Consider the following 22,426-nt stretch of genomic DNA (forward strand, 5'->3'; position numbering starts at 1 on the left):
TCTGTGTCGCTCATGAATAAATAAATAAAATCTTTTTTTAAAAAATAAAAAATATAGATAGCAATCTAAATCAATAAGTTTAGTACCTTCGTGATCAGTGATTTTTAAGTTTTCTATTTACCTAAGTCTCTTTTCCATATTCTCTACAAGTGTCATTTTTAGTCACTAAAAAAGTCAAGTATTTTTAATGAAAACTTTTAAGTAGCAGCTAAAAAGAATGATAAAAAGATATGCATACTAAGTAATCTGATCCCTTAAATATCAGCCTACTGCCTAGCCTTCAGTACTCTCTGTGAAACTATCAGCCTGCCCCAAAGTGTACTAAGTGAGGCATTGCAGAGAACACTACTGTGTCAAGTCTTATGCTTAGACCCATAGGCAGAGACCGCTTGTGACTGAACAACCATATGGGAGATCAACATATCAGCATGCTTTTACATGAACTTTCTTTCTTGATGAGAATGCCACCATGTCAATTTCAAAAACCATTTTATCTCATTTGAAGTCAAGGAGAAATTATTAGAATACCTTTAAAAAAAAACAGTCCCTTGAAAAGATTTATCTTTGCTTGCCACATAACAGCCTAAAATTTCTATGGAAGATTAAAACAAAAATAGCTACCAAAGCTATTTTGGTAGAAGAGAGACAAAATGCTTCAGAACTAATCTAGATTTAGTAAAATAAGATTTTTTTCTTTTGTGGATCTCCTTAGTGGTTTATAATCTGTCCTCATAAACTCTTCCCACGTATACAATGGTCAAGAGCAGTGGCTTTCAAGTCAGACTGCCTGAGTTCAATCCTGCCTCTACCATATAGTAACTGTGTTACTTGGGGTTAAATAATGTTTACCTGTTAGGATTGTGATGATTAAGTAGGCTATTACAAGCAAAGTAGAATCACCCAGCTCAGTAAGGGCTTGATAAATGTTAACTTTTGTTCTTGCTACTGTTATTATGTCTCCTTTATAAAGTTTGTACCACTCCTCTTAAATTATAGAGGATTTTTGTTGTTGTTATTGTTGTTGTTGTTGTTGTTGTTTGGAGAAGGGATGGAGAAATAGGCATATAAATCAATGGAACAAAATAAAGAATCCAGAAAGAGTCCAACACACATATGATCAATCAATTAATAAGGAACAGAGTTGCCAAGTCAATTCAATTTTTTCAATAAATGGATTTTTTTCAATAAATGGTGTCAGAACACTGAGTATGGATGACAGAGGGGCAGCGTAGGAAAAGAACCTTGACTCTTAACCTCTCACCACACACAAAAAGTAATTCAAAATGGAACATAAACCTACACTATAAAAGCTAAAACAAACAGAAAACCTCTAAAAGGGAACATAAAAAAATATTTGTGACTCAAATAGACAAGATTTCTTGGGTAGAAAACAAAAAGAATGAACCATAAAAGGGGAAAAAATGCTGACTTGGAGTTCATCAAAATTAAAAAACCTCAAAAAAAATTAAAAACCTCTACCGTTTCAAAGATATTAAAAAAGTGAAAGTCAAGCCACAGAGAAAATATCTGCAATATACATATATGTCAAAGAACTTGTATCCAAAATATATAACTTTTACAGTTATATAATAAAAAGACAAATACTTTTAAAAATAAGCAAAATATTTGAATATACACTTTACAAAAGACATATGAATAATCAATAAATATGTGAAAAGATGTTCATCATTAGTCTGTAGAGAAATACAAATTAAAACCCAGAGAGACACCACTGCACATCCATTACAGTAGCTAGAATTAAAAAGACAGACACTACCAAGTGTTGTCAAGAATGTACAGCAACTGAAATTGTCATGTATTGATAATGTAAAAGCAGTACAACCACTATGCCAAACAGTTTGGAATTTTAAAATGTTCAACATACACTGAACACAGATCCAGCAATTCCACACCCAAGAGAAATGAAAAACATATGTCATGCAAAGATTTATACACAAATATTTATAGCAGCTTCATTCATAATAGCCCAAATTTAGAAAGAATTCAAATGTCCGGGATCCCTGGGTGGCGCAGCGGTTTAGCGCCTGCCTTTGGCCCAGGGCGTGATCCTGGAGACCCAGGGTCAAATCCCATGTCAGGCTCCCGGTGCACGGAGCCTGCTTCTTCCTCTGCCTGTGTCTCTGCCTGTCTCTCTCACTGTGTGCCTATCATAAATAAATAAAAAAATAAAAAAAAAGTCCATCAATAGGTGAGTGGATAAACAACTCAATAATAGATCCATACTATGGAATACTAGTCATCAAATAAAAAGGAATAAACTACAACATTATGCTGAGCAAAAAAAGCTAAAACACAAAATAGTATGTATGTTTCCATTTATATGAAATTTTAGAAAAGACATATAGAATGACAACAAAGAAGCCCACGTAGTCTTTTACAATTATGGAAATCGTTCTGTACCCTGCTTGTGGTGCCAGTTACAGCTTTCAAAACTCATCAAACTCTTCACTTAAAATAGGTACATTTATTGTATGTAAGTTATATTTCAGTAAAGTTGATTTTTTTAATGTTTCCTAAAATCAGGCTGGAGTTATACTTCAAAAATAAATGCCATTTCAGAATATTCTCACAAAATGTTTTGTGGATTTTAAGAACTTCTTCACATTAGATTAATATATTTTCATTGTAGAAACCAGAATTTGTATATTTTAAGGTCAGAAAGAAATGCTTTCCTTAATATTAATTTGTCTATTTCAAATAAGCAATCTCTGAAATTGAGTGCATGGGCTGATTTGTGATTTTTTTTCCATACCTTGTTACTGGTGATCCAAGGTGCTGTGTGGACGGGCGACAACACAGCAGAATGGAGCTACCTGAAAATTTCTATCCCTATGTTACTCACCCTCAGCATTACTGGGATCTCTTTTTGTGGAGGTAAGATGATATCCTCAGGCTTGAAGTGAGAGAAAAATAAAAAGCAAGGGTGTTTCTCTGTCAAGGCTGGTCACAAATGTGACCTCATGAGCGGTTTGGGGCAGGGATAACTGGGAATAAGAAAATGAGGAAAGTGAAGGGACACTTCCAAGCAGTTTGTATCTTGTCTGAAATGAGGACATGAAGTAAAGTTATCAGAGAGCCCAAGTGCTTCTTTCCCTCTTTCTCTGATTCCTCCTTAGATGGTCTTGAGAATTGAGTCTCTCTTCCTGAAACATACCTTTTCTTCTTCAAAATGAGAAAAATGGAGGGTACAAAGAATTGAGCAAATCAAAAATCAGCCTCACAGAAATGCTTTTTACTCAGCAGGTTTAAGATTCTATGACATAATTTAACTTAAAAAAAAAAAAAAGATACACTCTCAGGAAAGATAAATTTAGTTATAATAGGATTCCCTGATGGGCTGCCTTCCCAAAATCCTAGTAATTCTCTGCAGATGAGAAATCTCAATATGGAGGGTGCACAGCATGACTAGTTCCAGCTGTTCCTTGTTTTCTGTAGGAATAGAAGTTAATGTCACTCTTTGATAGATGTGTTTCTTACAGCATTGATCCCCATACCAAGAATATGTCTCCTGCTTAAGGACTAAGCACACAATTATACCTAAATCTCTAATTCTGATCGTCTGTTTTTCTTTAGTTCTACAATTTTTATCTTGCTTGAGCTGTTGCTTTAGAAGGAAATCAATTGCCAACCGCCCTCACCCCACCACTAAACACAGAGTTATTGAGTCAGGTCAACATTTTGCAATTTCTGGGTTTGGAAACATACAGAAATGTTGATCTTGTAGTAAAACCTCTGACTTTGGCTTTGGATAAGAAAAGAGGATTCAAAGAGAATATTGTCAGATCCTCAAACAGGCTGAGTTTTCAAATGTGTGCTCCCTAATTTCAGTCCACAGTTTCATCCTGGCATTTTGAGTGCACATACAGCAAGTATATTTGTCCTGTCAGGCTACAAGCCCTTATTTTACCTGTGTGCAACATTTGTTAGAAGCCTGGTTGCCTCATTAGGCCTCTCTCTGACTGACTAATCAGCTGATGTAGGCGGCTTCATCGGGAATCCAGAGGCTGAGCTGCTAGTGCGATGGTACCAGGCTGGAGCCTACCAGCCCTTCTTCCGTGGCCATGCTACCATGAAGACCAAGCGGCGAGAACCCTGGCTCTTTGGGGAGGAGTACACTCGGCTCATCCGGGAAGCCATCAGGCAGCGCTATGCCCTCCTGCCCTATTGGTATTTTCTCTTCTACTGCGCACATGTGGCTGCTGAACCAGTCATGAGGTAAATAGGCTTCATGGGTTGGGGGCCCCAGCAGCTAACCTATACCAGAAAACCCCCTAGCCCTTGGGGAACAAAGTAATTACACAGTGATTTCAAGAGAAAAGCCACATGTTTAATCAAGTGTCCTCACAACTGTGAGCAGGGTCAAGAAGTTGAGGTCACAGAAAAGCCAGATTCCCTGCTACTTTGTGATTCAAGTGTTAATATTTGATAAGAGACAGAAATAGAGATTTTTCAAAGAAAAAAGAAGTGACTATAACTGAATTCACTAACTTCACAATCATCCTCTCATGAAGAACAATTTATTCTGCCTGTCTTAGACTCTATCTTACCTTTAGGGCTAAACATTCCAAGTTTGAGATTAACTTTTTTCCCAGGATATAAATTATATTCTGATTTTGTTTTGGAGGCAGGATGTGAAAAACCAACTTTCTAAGTTAGAGAATGATAGAGAGACACATATACATCAAGGCTTCCAGATCAGCAGTTCCTAAGCCTGGCTCGACTAGAATCACCTGAGGAAGCTTCTTAAAATTATAGATTCCAAGGTCACATCTCCAGACCTACTAGGCATCTCCTTGGGTAGGTCTCAGGATCTAGATTTGTTAGAAGTTTCCCTGATGATTCTAGACATCAGCCATATTGAAAGACTACTGCTTTGTTACTCTTCAGTAGGAAAGGGATATATATTATTACAAAGGCTAGTGAATAAAAATAAGTTTCTCTTACTAAATATCCTTTACTCATAAGGTTGAAAAAAATATTAGAACCATTAAGTTGAAATCCAGATGCACAGATATTGACGATTTTATTATCTTTATGAGCCCAAATACCTCCTGGATAGTTGTGTAAAACAGTATAATAAACATACAAAAACCACACAATAGTTCTCAATACTTCAAAAATGTTTCCTGCTTGAAAACAAGTAAAACCAGTTCTTTTCATTTAAATAGATAATGATTAAGGATGCATGAAAGGCAGTGACAGCATGAAAACTGTGGCACAAATTTCACATCATTATAAAATACAGTTTTACAAACATTAAATTGGTCCATATTGAGTATGTTCGGCATTTGGACTTGCATGCATACCTCTCTGATTCTGCCTTCAGAATAGTATTTAGTACTCAACAATCAGAAGGAAAAACTGTAGGTCCTAGAATTCTCAATCTTTCATTGGAACATTTCAGCGAGTAGATAGATCCCTCACATTAGAAAAATATATAGTAATCCTAGCAATTGCTCATAAAATTTCAAATCATTAAAAGAGTCTTGGCTCTTTGGCTTTTCCAATTTGAGTAGTTATAAAGCTGAAAATATAACTGATTTAATAGTAATAAAACATCTAATGATGTAGAAGTAAGAATTTTTTTTTTTCTTTCCCCAGGCCTCTGTGGATAGAGTTCCCAGAGGAATTAGACACTTTTGGTGTAGAAGATGAATACATGCTGGGTGAGCATTTCTTGCTTAATTTTCATTATGATAAATACTCTATGTTTCTGTTTTATTTCCTGTTTAAGAGCACTAAAAAAAAAAACTACTATCAAAACAAAAAAAAATAAAAGAAATTCTGGCATTAAGATTTTTAGTATATTAGTGGAATGATAGCGCTATTCTGTGGTCATGTAGCACTTCTCATATTGTTAACTTCCTATAAACCCATTCTATTTGTGAGTGCAATTCAAGATTCCTGTTCTGGATCCACTCCTGAGTCTTCTGATACCACTATAGGGAATGGAAGTACAAGACAGTGAACCAGATGGTTACAGCAGTAAAAACTCGAGCATTTACTTCATATGCAAAATAGGGTTGTTGGTTGTGTTTTTGTTGGCCTCTTCTTTAATAAAGGTTAATTTCCAGATTATGGAAGTTTATCATTTTAGGACTAGGATTCATGAAACGAGGCTTAATAGAGAGTAGCCCAAAAGGTGCATCCTGTTTCTAACAAGCAGGAATCCTAAAATATAAAAAACCTAGTGCCTAGTGCTACATCTCCACTTATTCTTGGGTCTCAGTTTAAATAGCTACTTCCTTCCTCTTATTACATAACTTTCATTCCATTTTGTGCCTTTCCTTTTTGGTATTTGTCCTAATTTGTAATTACTTGTTTAATATCCATTTTTACTGACTGCAAACTCCACGAGGACAGGAGCATTGTTTTATATGCCACTAACTCTCCAGAGCCTAGCGTAATACCTGGCACTCATCAGGAACTCAGTAAATATTTGTACAATTAAAGAGTGAATGCATAAATGGATGAAATTTACGTATGCATAGTGACAGAGTCAAAACAAAATTAATGATCTGGATTACCTTTAAGAGAATTACAGCCTTCTTGGGGATCCCTGGGTGGCTCAGCGGTTTAGCGCCTGCCTTTGGCCCAGGGTGTGATCCTGGAGTCCCGGGATCGAGTCCTACGTTGGGCTCCCGGCATGGAGCCTGCTTCTCCCTCTGCCTGTGTCTCTGCCTCTCTCTCTAAGTCTATCATAAATAAATAAATAAATCTTTAAAAAAAGAGAGAATTACAGCCTTCCTAGTGATAACTGCCCATGGATATACTCCTATCCATTCTGACCACAGTTCTGGATAACAGTTATAGGCTTAGCATTTTCAAAGTCACAGCAAACAATGATGCACCTGGAGAAATGTGATGGCTCTTTCAGACTCTTGGCATACTAGCAGCTATGAACAAATGAGACTGTAATAGACTGTGTCAGGTTCCCTTATTGTCCTAATATGCCATAAGGAATTTAATAATAAGTAACAATATAGTCACCATTTTGAGCACCAGTCCCCTTTCTAACAATGTATCGCTATGATGAATCATTGGTTCAGCTCACCAAGGTCTCTACTTTCACCAAGATCATAGTTGAGTGGTCTCTAAAACCACAAAAGCACTCAAAGGAGAAGGATGTTGTCAGACCTCTTAGAATGATTTTCAACTTTATTTCTTCTGTTTTTCAGGAAGCGCTTTATTGGTTCATCCAGTCACAGAACCAAAAGCCACCACAGTTGATGTGTTCCTGCCAGGATCAAATGAGGTAAGCATAAATGATGAACAGCCATGTATCTTACATGTTTCATATCTTCCTCTTTCATTCTGATGAATTAGCCTGTTAGGAAATAGATTGCCTTATGTAGTTGTGAAGACAGCCTAAATGACTATAGTAACTGAAGATTCTTGTAAGTCATGACCTTGGAGGTCAAGAAACTTAATGGAACTAACAGTGAGGAGAAAGATGAATAGATGATAGCACCAAGGAGGGTCAGAATAGTTCTTTACCTTCATATTTGGACTTGTGTAAGTGATTCCTAGTAAACACACTGAAGCTTTGAGTAGGAAGAAATCTTTAGTCTACTAAGAGCTATCAGTCTCTGGGAGGAAGCATAAGTAAGAAGAGACTTTGCCCTTTGGTTCTGGCTCTAACTAAATCTTAAATTTTTGGTACCAAAAACTGGTCTCCAGACACTTGCCAAAGTGGGTAAAAAGTAACAATGGTGACTTTCCTTTATGCTCCTCTAGCCTCCCAACTTTTTTATTGGTTGTCATCATTGATTTTATTACTGGATAAAATATCATCCTGCACTGCTGGAGCCCTAGGCACTGAACCCAGGCAGGGCACAGGGAAGAGGTATGATTAGTCCACGGGCTGCAGAGCAGAGAGCCATGAGTACAGCAATAGCCTCCAGAGACAGACCAAGGATATATTGCAAAGGGGACAGGAGAAGAGGCAGAGCAGAAATTTGGGGCACCAGACCAGGGAAAGAGGGTATGGTATGGAGATCAAGGAAGAAACAAACCCTGGAGAGAGTCCTTGAGCATGGGTGCATTACCACAGGCTTCTGCAGGCAGAGGGATGAGGGGTGACAGTTACCAAACTGACATGAGACCTCCATATCAAGATATTCCTGGACTGACTCTGGGAAACAGTATGGAGTTTCCTCAAAAAGTTAAAAATAGAACTATCCTATGACCCAGCAATGGCACTAGTAGGTATTTACCCAAAAGATACAAACACAGTGATTTGAAGGGACACATGCACCCCAATGTTTATAGCAGCAACATCCAGAATAGCCAAACTAGGGGAAAAGTCCAAATGTCCGACAACTAATGCATGGATAAAGACATGGTATATATATTCCTATATATATATAGGAATATTACTCGACCATCAAAAAGAATGAAATCTTGCCATTTGCAACAACGTGGATGGAGCCAAGGTGTATTATACTAAGTGAAATAAATCAGAGAAAGACTATTACCATATGATTTCAATCACAGGTGCAATTAATTTAAGAGCTAAAACAGGTGAACATATGGGATAGGAAAAAAAAAGAGAGGGAAACAAACCATAAAAGACTCTTAACTATAGAGAACAAACTGAGGGTCAGTGGAGGGAGGTGGAGGGGATGATGGGCTAAATGGGTGATGGGCAGGGGACCTTGGTATATTCATATAGCACCAGAGGATTTACCCTGTACATATTACCTTTTATTCTAATTAGTTCTGGAAATGGTAAACAGGTAATCCCAAAACGTTATTTACGTCCATTTTTTTTTTCTTTTACCTTTCACTCCCACTACTCTTTATCTAAAGCTACTCGAATTTGTCAAAGAAAGACATTATAAGAGGGGCACCTGGGTAGCTCAGTAATTGAGCATCTGTCTTCGGCTCAGGTCATGATCCTGGGGTCCTGGGATCGAGTCCCACATAGGACTCCCCACAGGGTGCCTGCTTCTCCCTCTACCTGTGTCTCTGCCTCTCTCTCTGTGTCTCTCATGAATAAATAAATCTTAAAAAAAATCCTCATAAACACAGGCACAGAAATCCTTGACAAAACATTAGCAAATTGGATCCAGCTGAGGATAATACATGGAGACAAGGTAGGGTCGATCATGTTGAATCAAGGGTTCACCAGAGCAGACCATGGTCAGGTCACAGCCCTCTCACATTCACCGCCAGACAGGACAGCTCTAGAAAGGATGTGGTAATCCCAGGACGTGACCTTAAGAAATAGACTCTGTGGCTGCCAGAAATTATACAGAGCTAAAAGAGAGAAAAAGAGGTTTTTGTTTCCATACTGCTGCTGCTGGTGTCTTAAGGAGTTATCCTATCAAATTCCTTTGGAGGAACTTCTTGGTACTTCACGGACAAAACCCCCCTCAATGAGGATCCCAGATAAGAATTTAAACTTCAGGGCAGCCCGGGTGGCTCAGTGGTTTAGTGCAGCCTTCGGCCCAGGGCCTGATCCTGGAGACCTGGGATCGAGTCCCACGTCAGGCTCCCTGCATGAAGCCTGCTTCTCCCTCTGCCTGTGTCTCTGCCTCTCTCTCTCTCTCTCTCTGTGTGTGTGTGTGTGTGTGTGTGTGTGTGTCTCATGAATAAAAATAAATAAAATCTTAAAAAAAAAAAAAAAAGAATTTTAACTTCACTGGGACACCTGAGTGGCTCAGCGGTTGGGCATCTGCCTTCGGCTCAGTGCATGATCCTAGAGTCCTGGGATTGAGTCCCACATCAGGCTCCTGCGGGGAGCCTACTTCTCCCTCTGCCTCTCTCTCTCCCTGTCTCTCATGAATAAATAAATGAATCTTAAAAAAAAAAAAAAAAAAAAAAAAGGATTTTGAACTTCATGCCTGAATTGCACTCTGCTAAAAGATGACACTATAGTAGCAATCCAAGTTACCATTTGTCTTTCTCCAAGATCTGTTTCCTTCTTAGACACTTTCCTTTTCTCCCACCTCATTTATAATTTAGTTGCTCACAATGTGCTTTTCTTTTTTGTTGTTGCTTTGTCTTTCTTCCATCATCTTTTTTACTCTTAACACATTAAGCTTCTAGACTGTAAAATCCAGACAGTAAAATCCATGAGGGCAGGTACTCTGTCTTTCTGTCCACTCGTGTGCCTAGCAGTGCTGGGCATGTGGTAGGCAGATGGACAAATGGACAAATGAATGGCCTTTTAGTGAACTTAATCCATCACAGTACCAGGGTAGTCCTTTGGGATCTTCTTAAAAGCATATGTTCTTGCTAACTTCCACTCAAGAATTTTTTTTAATTATACTTATTTTAGCTTCCTGGTTATTTGAAATCCAGATAAATGTTTTACTGAATAATGAAATTGTGAGCAGAGTTGTTCCTATACTCTTTTCATTAGGGTCTGTTCCTTTTCAGGTCTGGTATGACTCTAAAACATTTGCTCATTGGGAAGGAGCATGTACTGTGAAGATCCCGGTAGCCTTAGACACTGTAAGTTATTTTCAAGCTGTTATTTTTACCTGTTGTGCTGTATCAGTCTGCATAGGCTGCCATCATAAAATACCCCAGACTGGGTGGCTTACCCAACAGAAGTTTATTTCTCACGGTTCTGAGGCTAGATGTTCCAGATTAAGGTGCCAACAATTCAGTTCCTCGTGAGGACTCTTCCTGGCATATAGACAGCCACCTTCTTGCTGTGTCCTCACACAGCAGAGGAAGTGAGTGAGCTCTCTTAGGTCCCCACTTGTAGACACTAATCCTATCAGATCAGGGCCCCACTTTCTGACTTCACTTAACCTTAATTACCTCTTTACAGGCTCTATCTCCAAATACAATACAGTCACATTGGTGGTTGGGACTTCAACACATGACTTGGAGGGGGACACAAACATTCAGTCTAACACATGTGCCTACATAGAAAGAACCAATCACATTAGTGTTCTGCATAACAACACATAGGGCGAAAGACAAAAAGTAGATGAAGGGCTGCATGGGGCTGGGGCTGGGAGAGGGCTTGAGAGCAATGGTGCTCTAATGCTAACTGCTAATGAGTATGAGGATTCTTTTTGGGATGATGAAGATGTTTTAAATTGATTGTGGTGACAGGTGCATGACTCTCAATATACTAAGACATTTCATTGTACACCTTAAGTGGGTGAATTGTATGGTATATGAATTGTACAACGAAGCATGTAAAAGTGTGAGAAAAAAGTATCAACGTTTAGCCTGATTTCACAGTAGGAGACATACTGTGAAAGGATGACTTTTCCCCAAATATTTACATTTGTGTGTCTAAGAAAAATAGAAACGCTGAAAACAGAGTAAAGATGGTGGTCAGCACACACACCATACAGAATGTCCTTCTATAGGGCCAAGTCACAAAACATGATTTCCATTGTAACCCTGGCCCTCTACGTCCAGGGGAAGGCTGTCAGTTCTGATGTTAGAGTTAAGGGGGCCTGTCCAGACTGAACTCGTGAAGGGACGTTTGCTCTTGCAGCCAGATCACAACCACTACAGGCCCAAAGTGGTGCTAAAATTAATAAAGATACATTGATGTTATTTTTTAAAGCTGTTATCAGTAATATTAACTCTTAATAATAAAATGATGTCAGATGTCAACTTTCAGATCTAAAAGAGACCTGAACATTCATCTACTCCAACTCCTCATGCTTACAGGTGAAGAAACTGAGTTCAGGGAAATTCAACTACTTGTCCAGGGCTGTGGCTAGATTGTGGCAGAGCTAAGACCCCAGATCAGCTGGGCAGCATCCCACTTCTGAGCCCATTCTGTACTAATTTACTACCTCTGTCATTGGGAAAAAAGAAAAGAAGAAGCGATTGGTTGATGAGGAGGAGATAAATGTGCTTTATTCTTGCTGTCAGGCAGAGGGTGGACGTCTTAACTACTCTGCCTTCACTCCCAACTTCATTTATATTCTTGTACTTTTCTCCCTCTTGTACTTTACCTAGAGCGAAGTACAAGCCCTCATGTGATCCAAAGAGTTTCCTTACAGGGGATTGTACGGGGAGGCAGGAAATTTACTGGGCTTTCTTTGCTGGGAATGCCATTCCAGAAGAATTAGATATGGGCCATGCCTGTAACCCTGTGGTGAAAGTCACTTTAAGTGTGTTTGGTGGCTTCTATAATAAAAGTTTCACAGATTTACTCTCAAAATTTTTCCATCATCCTGGTGATCCAGGGAAGCAGGGAGCAGGAAGGGCATAGACCATATAGTAAGGACAGTCATCTCCCCAAAACCAAAAAAAAATGTAATATTTCATATGCACATGTACATACATGTGAGCCTACTTATATAGGCACAAAAACTCACTCCTTAGCAGGGCGCTAGAAATAAACACATGTATTACGTTGACAAGAAATTAAAAATACAAAATAGGAACTGCAAATAGGATAGGCAAAATAGATAATAAATTGATGAAAGGTGAGAAGTTTCCCTAATAATTTTAAAATGGACCATTTTTAGTGTTCGAACTCTTTTCCTTTTAATGCCATGACTTCCATATTTTCCATCTCTGCTCACAAATGTATTTCATCTTTGAGTCTATACTTCTAAAGCATGTGAGTCTTATACGACAAAATATTTTTAGATTCTACATTGAAATTGCCTTATACGAATACTCCTTTCCTGAGAGTATTGTTTTGTTGTAGATACCGGTATTTCAGCGAGGTGGAAGTATAGTACCAATAAAGACAACTATAGGAAAATCCACAGGCTACATGTCTGATTCCCCGTATGGACTCCGGGTGGCCCTCAGTACTAAGGTATTTGGAAAATGTTACCTTTACACATCTCATTCGTTACTACTTTTTTTTTTTTTTCTATTCGTTACAACTTTATCTCTTTACAGGAATAGTGGCCTTTTGAGTATGTGACACTATGTAAAAATGATAAACCCCAATTATGGGATGAGTGCCTCTGATGTTTTTCTAGAAATCAAAGTTTTAAATCATTCCTGAGTCATTGTCCCACTTGTCTGACTTTCTTGGAATTGTTCTTAAGAGAATTCTGAGAACTAGAAATGACAGAAGTTGCCACTGGGGCACCGTGACCCTTGGTACTCTGAAGTTTGGCATTACCACCGAACTGCATGCCCATTGGGCCTAGTCAGCCTACCACATATATTAGCCCTAAAACTCAGTTGCCTGTAACTATGCAACATTTCAGGAACACCAACCCCACACAATGACTTCTGCTCTCATCAGATGGCTCAAACAACTAATATCTTCTGGGGTAAAAGCCTAGAAGGATCCAGAATTTGTATGTCCTTTTTAGAATATCTTTTGACCCAAATAAAACCTATAGCAGATTCCTTTCCTATCCATTTGCCCACCTATAATACCAACACAAATTCTTACTCTTCCACAGGACTAACCACAAATTCATACTCCTACACAAATATTATAAGATAATTAAGCTTTCTTTTCCATCTGTTTCACTTAGACATGTCTTCTTGGGCCAAACTATGAGCCTTAGATCATGGAATAAATTCAAGAGACTCAAGGCCCGTAGCACATCAAGCATTATCAATTAACAGTAAACTGCCATATAGAGTGCTGTGACATTGTCTGACATGCCAAAGGGGTCCTACTGAAAGGAAATGGGAACTAGATACCATTCTCTAAATGGAGGGTTTCTAAAGATAGCTGATCTCATCCATTATATACTAAATCTCTTTAGTTTTAGTTCCATTCTATGAACTTTTCTTTTTTATGAACTTTTCTTGACCTGTCATCACATTCTAGGTTAGTATATTCAAAGAAGCCACCTATGCCACTCACCATATTTTGTAGTTTAAATCTTTTTCAACAAGGTCTAACACTGTGTTCCTCTTATATGACTTCGTTATTCATATTATTTCACTGATGGATGATTAATATATATATTTGTATGACTACATTGTACAATTTGAATATTAAGCTTTGTTTAATAAATTTTTTCACAAATTTTTAATCCCTTTAGTGGGTGACATTCTTTTCCTAGTAAGCTATTACATAACACATCCTCTATCTATGATTCACTTCCCAGGGTTCTGCCATGGGTGAATTCTACCTTGACGATGGCCATTCATTCCAATATCTCCACCAGAAGCAATTCTTGCACAGGAAGTTTTCATTCTTGGCAGGTGTTTTGATCAACAGGTAATGACAGCTAAAAAGCTGTGTGTTTTCTTAAATAATTTATGCTATCCTCAAAAGCACAGCTGATATTTTAACATGCTAACTTCAAAATTACAGTGATCTCAGATTAAAGAAATTAAGGAGGAAGACCATTTGTGGAGTATCTTTTTTTCAGCTTCACTAAGGTATAATTGACAACTAAAATTGTAATATATCTGAAGTATACAACATTTTGATGATTTTGCTATCAGTATATGCTGTAAAAGGATTCCCACAATCAACATCAAGTTAATTAACTCATCCATCACCTCACATATTTGCTGTGTGTGTGTGTGTGTGTGTGTGTGTACACTTAAGTTCTACTCAGTTGACAAAGTTATACGATATAGTATTGTCAACTATGGTCACCATCTTATACATTAGATTCTCAGATTTAGGGCACCTGGGTGGCTCAGTTGGTTAGAGCTTCTGCCTTCAACTCAGGTCCCAGGGTCCTGGGGTCAAGCCCCACATCGGGCTCCCTGATCAATCGGAAGCCTGCTTCTCTCTCTCCTGCTGCCCTGCTTGTGTTCTTCCTGCCAAATACATAAATAAAATCTTAAAAATATATATATTCTCAGATTTTATTCATCTTATAACGGAAAGTTTGTCCCCTTTCACCAGCCTCTCCCTATTTCCACTTGCAAATAGAAATGATTTTACTTCTTCCTTTCCAATTTATTTCTTTTTCTTGCCTAATTACTCTGGCTAAGATGTCCAATACTATGTTGAACAAATATGGTGAAAAGTGAACATCTTTTTCTTGTTTCTGATTTTGTTTCAGCTTTTTCCCATTGAATACAGCTGTAGGCTTATCATATACAGCTTTCATTACGTTGAGGTATATTCTTTCTTTTTTTGAGAAAGTGAGAGAAAGGACACGAGCAGGGTAGGAAGGGGCAGAGGGAGAGAGAGAATCTTTTTTTTTTTTTTTTGAGAGAGAGAGAGAATCTTAAGCAGGCTCCATACTGAGCATAGAGCCTGATGCAGGGCTTGATCTCATGACCCTGAGATCATGACCTGAGCCAAAATCAAGAGTTGGATACTTAACTGACTGAGCCACAGGCTCCCTGAGGTACATTCTTTCTATACATAATTTGTGGAGAGTTTTTATCATGAAAGGCTGTTGAATTTTGTCAAATGCTTTTCCTATATCTACTGAAATAATATTATTTTTATCTTTTTTTGTTAATGTAATGTATCATATTTACTGATTTGCCTATGTTGAAGCATCTCTGTATCCCAGGAATAAATCCCACTTGATCATGGTGTATGATACTTTGTTGAGGAGTTCTACATCTGTGTTCATCAAAAATATTGGCCTATAATTTTCTTTTCTTATAGTGTCCTTGCTAGCTTTAGTATCAGGGTAATGCTGCCCTCATAAGATGAATTTGGAAGTGTTCTGTTTTTTGGAAGAATTCGAAAAGAATTGATATTCTTTAAATGTTTGATAGAATTCAACAGTGAAGCCATCTGGTCCTGGACTTTTCTTTGTTGGCAGTGTTTGTATTTATGAATTCAATATTCTTACTGGTAATTGGTCTATTCAGATTTTCTATTTCTTTATGATTCACTATTGGCAGATTGTATGTTCTAGCAATTTATCCATTTCTTCTAGCTTATCCCATTTATTGACGTGTAATTATTCATAGTAGTTTCCTATGATCCCTAGTATTTTTGAGGTATCAAATATAACATCTCCTCCTTCATTTCTCATTTTATTTATTTATTTATTTATTTATTTATTTATTTATTTATATTCCAGTGTAGTTAATATACTGGAAAATTAACATGTTAGTTTTCTGATTTTATTTATTTGAGTACTCTTTCTTTTTTTGTTGGTGAATCTAGCTAAAGATTTGCCTGTATTGTTTATTTTTTCAAAAAACTAGCTCTTGAGCAGCCTGGGTGGCTCAGTGGTTTGGCGCCTGCCTTTGGTGCAGGGCGTGATCCTGGACACCTGGGATTGAGTCCTACATCGGACTCCCTGCATGGAGCCTGCTTCTCCCTCTGCCTGTGTCTCTGCCTCTCTCTGTATCTTTCATTAATAAATAAATAAAAATATTTAAAAGAAAAAACTAGCTCTTAGTTTCATTGATCTTTCCTATTGATCATTTTAGCCTCTGTTCCATTTATTTTCACTCTGATTTTTGTTATTTCCTTCCTCCTACTAACTTTGGGCTTAGCTTGTTCTTTCTATAGTTTCTTGAGGTGTAAAATTAGGTTATTTAAAATCTTTTTCTTAATGTAGGCATTTATTGCTATAAACTCCCCTCTTAGAATTGCTTTCACTGTATCCTGTAAGTTTTGGTATATTGTGTTTCCATTTTATTCTGCCTAAGGTATTTTATTTCCCTTTTGATTTCTTGTTTGACCCATTGGTTATTTAGGAACATATTATTTAATCTCCATATATTTGTGAATTTTCCAGTTTTCTTGTAATTGATATCTACTGTTCTACCATTATGGTCAGAAAAGATGCTTGATATCATTTCAGTCTTTAAATCTGCTAAGACTTGGTTTTATTCTAACATATGGTCTGTCTTGGAGAATGTTCCATGTATGCTTAAGAACAATATGTATCTTCTGCTGTTGAATGGAATATTCTTTATATATCTATTAAGTCTATCTGGCCTAACATGTAGTTTAAGTTCATGTTTTCCTTATTGATTTTCTGTGTGGATGATCTATCCATTGTTGGAAGTGGAGTATTAAAGTCCCCTGCTATCATTGTATTGCTGTCTATTTCAACCTTCATATCTGCTAATATTTGCTTTATATATTTAGGTGCTCTGATACTGGGTGCATAAATATTTTAAAATGTTATAACCTCTTAGTGAGTTGATCCATTATATAACAATTTTTGTTGTCTTATTACAGTTTTTGGCATAAAGTCTGTTTTGTCTGATATAAATATTAGCTACCCCTGGGTTTTTTTTTGTTTTTTGGTCTCCATTTGCATGAAATATCATTTTCCATCCCTTCACTCTCAGTCTGTATGTGTCCTTAAAGCTGAAATGGGTCTCTTATAGATAGCATATAGTTAGGTCTTGACTGTTTAACCATTCAGCAACTCGGCCTCTATTGATTAGAGTCTTTAGTTTATTTTTTTTTTTTTAAAGATTTTATTTATTTATTCATGATAGTCACACAGAGAGAGAGAGGCAGAGACATAGGCAGAGGGAGAAGCAGGCTCCATGCAGGGAGCCCGATGTGGGATTCGATCCTGGGTCTCCAGGATCGCGCCCTGGGCCAAAGGCAGGCGCCAAACCGCTGCGCCACCCAGGGATCCCTAGAGTCTTTAGTTTAAATACACTTAGAATAATTATTGAGAGGTTGTGTGGGGGCTCATACCTCAGATGGGGGCCCTAAAACTGGGGCAATAGGAGTGTGATCCAAACCTTTTACTCTTCAGGAAGAAGTTAGTAGTTCCTCTCCCAATTGTATGACACTGTCCTGGGGGTGGGGGTTATGGTGAGAGTGTTTCAGCTTTTCCTGCCTGTTTTAGTGGGGTATTTCCTCAGTCACCTGATATAGAAGAGCCACTCAGCTAGTTTCTGTATCTCTAAAAGGAAATTAATTGCTCCACATGTAGCTCCACACTCTGTGGATCCATGGGAGGAAGGCAATTCAGGGGCCTCTTATGTTTCCATCTTGGTCTGGAGTTTCCCTGAAGTATTTTTCAATCACTCCATGAACCAACCTTCCTTATTGTCTCCATCTTCCTTTTCTTCCCTCTCTAAAAAATAAAAAGAATTCAATTTAAGTTATGATTAATCCCATTTATCCACCCATTAAGCAATTATCTGATTTCTTAAAATCTTATTGCAGTATCCAAGTCACATTTGAGACTTCAGTGTCCTTAGATTATTTCTCTCCAAATGGCTTGTTAAAGGAAGATTGGTTTGTCTACTGGTTAGGCTGCCCTTGGCACAGGGAATCATCTGTTTCCATCTCTTCATCATAGTAAACATGACAACCATATCGTTCATGCCTCCATAGGGAAAGATGAGAGGGAAACTCACAAGGCTGGGATGTTGACATTGTAATGAGTCCAAACCCCTCTTCCTCTCCTTTTCCTAATGCCGTTTGTATCTATTCCAGTTGTGCTGACAAAAGAGGTCATTATCCTACCAAGTGTGTGGTGGAGCAGATCTTCATCCAAGGCCTCAAGAAGCAGCCATCTTCTGTGACCACCCATTCATCTGGTGAGGAAACAGGTCATTTGGTTTTATAAACATGGGAGTTTCTGCAGCAAAGAGATGATTAGTCCTAAAACTGATTGACTAATTGCACTTAGTCAGTTGCACCCTACACTTTCTTATGGAGATCAAATATACTGGTATCTAGAGGAAGCAAGGCCATCGTGCTTCTCATCAACTGGCCTTTCTGCAAACTGTAAGCTATTAATATTTTTCTAAGGGAAATTACTTGGGGCTTGAAATAACATTGTAGCTTCTCTGAATATATTTTTAACTGTAGATATCTGAAGCCCCAGAGAATCCTACCCATGTTTATGGAGTTTCCTAAAGGGATATATTCTTTCTTACCTACTGAATTTCTTGGGTAAATCACTTTGTTCCTTACAATTTCTTTTCAACCAATATTGCACTCAAAATGATGGAATGTTTAATGTTTAAAAAATTCATGGAAATCCATGGGTAAAAGTGCTACTAAATTGGATTCTCCTAAGTAGAGTTTAAGGTTTTATGATCAAGTCAGAAATATTTTAAATTCAAAGGAAAGATTTTCTCTCCTAGATATTCATCTAACTCTTCCTCTTATTGTCTTGATATTTAGATGGTAAAGAGGAGCCTGTGGCTTTTACATATTGTGCCAAAATGTCTACCCTGAGGCTAGAGAAGCTCTCACTGAACATCGGCACTGACTGGGAAGTCCACATCAGATGACAGTGAAGTGCACCCGTTGATGAGCACAGGAAGCAGCCTGCACTTTTACCCTTTCCCTTGACCTTTACTGATATTTGTGCTACATGCTAATTGACTTCTCTGGCTACAAATGATCTTTCATTAGTTACCAGTTTACTGGTAGATCTCAGGTTTTATATATTTTTTAAATATTTTATTTATTTATTCATGAGAGACATACACAGAGAGAGAGAGAGAGAGGCAGAGACATAGGCAGAGGGAGAAGCAGGCTCCATGCAGCAAGTCCTGGGTCAATGGCAGGCACTAAACCATGAACCACGCCGGGATACCCCTGGGTTTTACATTTTTAGAGGTACTAGTAATACTCTTTGTGTCAAATACTACTTCTTCTCCTAGATGCAAGTAGCCCCAAGACATTTATAGAGTTCATTGATCTGCTGCTGCTTCTTGGACCATGGCGCTGTGATACACACTGTGGCCCAATGAGTAGCTTATCTTTGAGCATAACTGGATGGGTTTATTTGTTGTTCTTTTTTTTTCTTTAAGTGAACTCTGCCCCCAATGTGAGGCTCAAACTCACAACCTTGAGATCAAGAGTCATATGCTGGGACACCTGGGTGGCTCAGCGGTTGAGCATCTGCCTTCAGCCCAGGGCGTGATCCTGGAGTCCCAGGATCGAGTCCCACATCGGGCTCCCTGCATGGAGCCTGCTTCTTTCTCCCTCTGCCTCTCTCTGTCTCTCATGAATAAATAAATAAAATATTTAAAAAAAAAAAAAAAAGTCATATGCTTTACCAAATGAGTCTGCCAGGCACCTCTGGATGGGTCTGTTACATGTGATATGTGGGCCAAACCCACCTTGTGTGGCCCATTTGTGGAAGCTTGCCTCAGGCCAAGCGGCAGAGTCAGGCTGACTATAGCTGCTGAATTCCTTAAGGCCTGTCTCCAATAGACAGCAACCTTTGGTACCCCCTCCCCCCCAGTTATCTTTCACTCACTTAGATGTGAGTAAAACAACCCTTTTCTGCTTGCACTGCATACACTGCAGAGATAGGAAGTTAATATCCCCTAAAGATTGACTTAGAAGCACAAAGGATTCTTTTCCCTGTCATGCTCTTTGGGCTTCACAGTTCCTAATTAATCTCCTTAAAATTACAATTTATCTTAGTTATTTTCATTAAATACTGTTTACTAATCACAGAATATTTGTAACATAAGTAAGCTATAGCTTACAGTTAATATAATTAAATGAATACCCATATACCCAATACCAAACTTCAGAAATAGAACAGAAGGCTGGGATAAGGGGATCCCTGGATGGCTCAGTGGTTTAGTGCCTGCCTTTGGCCCAGGGCATGGTCCTGGAGTCCTGGGATCGAGTCCCACATCGGGGTCCCTGCATGGAGCCTGCTTCTCTCTCTGCCTGTGTCTTTGCCTCTCTCTCAATCTGTCTCTCATGAATAAATAAATAAAATCTTAAAAAAAAAAGAAAAAAAAGGCTGGGATAAGGGTAAGTGAGGTACTTGCCTTGGGCAAAAAGTTTAAGGGGGTACGGAAAAAATGCAATCATCAAAATGAATAATATTTTAATATGGTATTTTTTTAATCAAAATTAATGCAAAAAATAATTCCTGAAGAACAAAATATCAACATTTTATTTTTTTAAGATCTTATTTATTGGGATCCCTGGGTGACGCAGCGGTTTGGCACCTGCCTTTGGCCCAGGGCGCGATCCTGGAGACCCGGGATCGAGTCCCATGTCGGGCTCCCGGTGCATGGAGCCTGCTTCTCCCTCTGCCTGTGTCTCTGCCTCTCTCTCTCTCTCTCCCTCTCTCTGTGACTATCATAAATAAATTAAAAAAAAAGATCTTATTTATTTATTCATGAGAGACACAGAGAGAGAGAGAGAGAGAGAGGTAGAGACACAGGCTGAGGGAGGAGCAGGCTCCATGCAGGGAGCCCGACACGGGACTCAATCCTGGGTCTCCAGGATCATGCCCGGGCTGAAGGCTGCACTAAACCGCTGAGCCACTGGGGCTGCCCAAAATATCAACATTTTAAATAAAGACATGATCAGTATTACTGAGTTTTCCTTTTCCCTCAGGCTCCGGTATGGTTTGGGCATGGTCTAGAACATTACAACACACCAGTTCCTTAGAATGCTTGCTGCTCTGGAGCTGCCTGTGACTCCCTGCTGCCTGCTACCACTGCTGTGAGGCAGCCTCATGTCCTCAGCACTCCTAAACCAATGCACATTTCCATGTTTCCTTCCCTAAGCAACTTGCCAACTGTCACCTCTGTGCCTTCTGTTCCCTGGGCCCCATATCCACTGCCTTCCCCCATCTGTGGAGATCTTACCATCCATTCAGGCCCCAGTCAAATGCCACTTTTCCATTAAGCGTTTCTAGCTAGCCCAACACCCCCATGCCAGTGCACCCATGAGCAGTGATTTTGCCCATTTCTGAAAAGTTGTTCCAGTGTGTTCTACTTAGCATTCTCAGGGATAGTCCCTTAGTATTTCAATCCTGTCTGTCTTGTCCCCCAGCTAGATTGTATGTTCCTTAAGAGCATGTTATATTTGTCTTCTGTCTGCCAGAGCAGCATTACACTTAGCTTTCAGTAACTATTGGCTACAAGTGGTTAACTGATGGATTTGATTGATTAAAAAATGAGAATTGCATATATTAGTTTCGGATTTACTTTATTTATTTATTTGTTTGTTTATTTATTTATTTATTTTAAGATTTTATTTATTTATTCATGAGACACTGAGAGAGAGAGGCAGAGACACAGGCAGAGGGAGAAACAGGCTCCATGCAGGAACCCCGATGTGGGACTCGATCCCAGGTCTCCAGGATCACACCCTGGGCTAAAGGTGGCACTAAACCGCTGAGCCACCTGGGCTGCCCTGGACTTACTTTTTTAAAAAAAGATTTATTTATTTATTCATGAGAGATACAGACTGAGAGAGAGAGGCCAAGACACAAGCAGAGGAAGAAACAGGCTCCTTGCAGGGAGTCCGATGCGGGACTTAAATCCCGGATTTCTGGAGCCACCCAAGTGTCCCAGATTTACTTTTTTTGACAAGACTCTTCCCTCTAGATGTAGTAGACATTGTACATTTCCTTGTGGACATGTTTTCATTATATCAATTAAGGTTTGAGCTTTGTACCATATATAAGCTGACACAGACATTTGCAGATTCTTTGCTAACTCTGTAAGTTTTACAAATGAGGAGAAAGGAAGAAGCTGATGTTAACTGAAGCAGTATTTCCCAGCTTCAAACTTCCCTTTAGCAACCTACAGTAAGAACTTGAAAACAGGCTGCTTTTACCTAATATAAATGATTGTTTTTAATAGC

The 22,426-nt window shown here is 38.6% G+C and overlaps 1 protein-coding gene across 5 annotated transcripts in view; it reads left to right on the forward strand.

Moving 5' to 3' along the window:
* GANC (glucosidase alpha, neutral C) overlaps window positions 1-22,426 on the forward strand; it is a 76,071-nt gene that overhangs the window by 47,084 nt on the left and 6,561 nt on the right. For 4 of the 5 annotated variants that reach the window (XM_077880770.1, XM_077880766.1, XM_077880771.1 and 1 more), the window contains exons 17-25: window positions 2,794-2,895; window positions 3,993-4,236; window positions 5,623-5,687; window positions 7,200-7,276; window positions 10,408-10,482; window positions 12,665-12,778; window positions 14,043-14,155; window positions 18,281-18,384; window positions 18,977-21,747. In XM_077880770.1, coding sequence (XP_077736896.1) covers window positions 2,794-2,895; window positions 3,993-4,236; window positions 5,623-5,687; window positions 7,200-7,276; window positions 10,408-10,482; window positions 12,665-12,778; window positions 14,043-14,155; window positions 18,281-18,384; window positions 18,977-19,086 — 1,004 coding nt within the window. In that variant the 3' untranslated portion in view covers window positions 19,087-21,747. Of the gene's footprint in view, window positions 1-2,793; window positions 2,896-3,992; window positions 4,237-5,622; window positions 5,688-7,199; window positions 7,277-10,407; window positions 10,483-12,664; window positions 12,779-14,042; window positions 14,156-18,280; window positions 18,385-18,976; window positions 21,748-22,426 lie in introns of those variants that run through there. The other variant, XM_077880768.1, reaches the window with a different exon arrangement.

This window comes from Canis aureus, chromosome 32, assembly GCF_053574225.1.
Source record: "Canis aureus isolate CA01 chromosome 32, VMU_Caureus_v.1.0, whole genome shotgun sequence".
NCBI classification, from domain to species: Eukaryota; Metazoa; Chordata; class Mammalia; order Carnivora; family Canidae; genus Canis; species Canis aureus.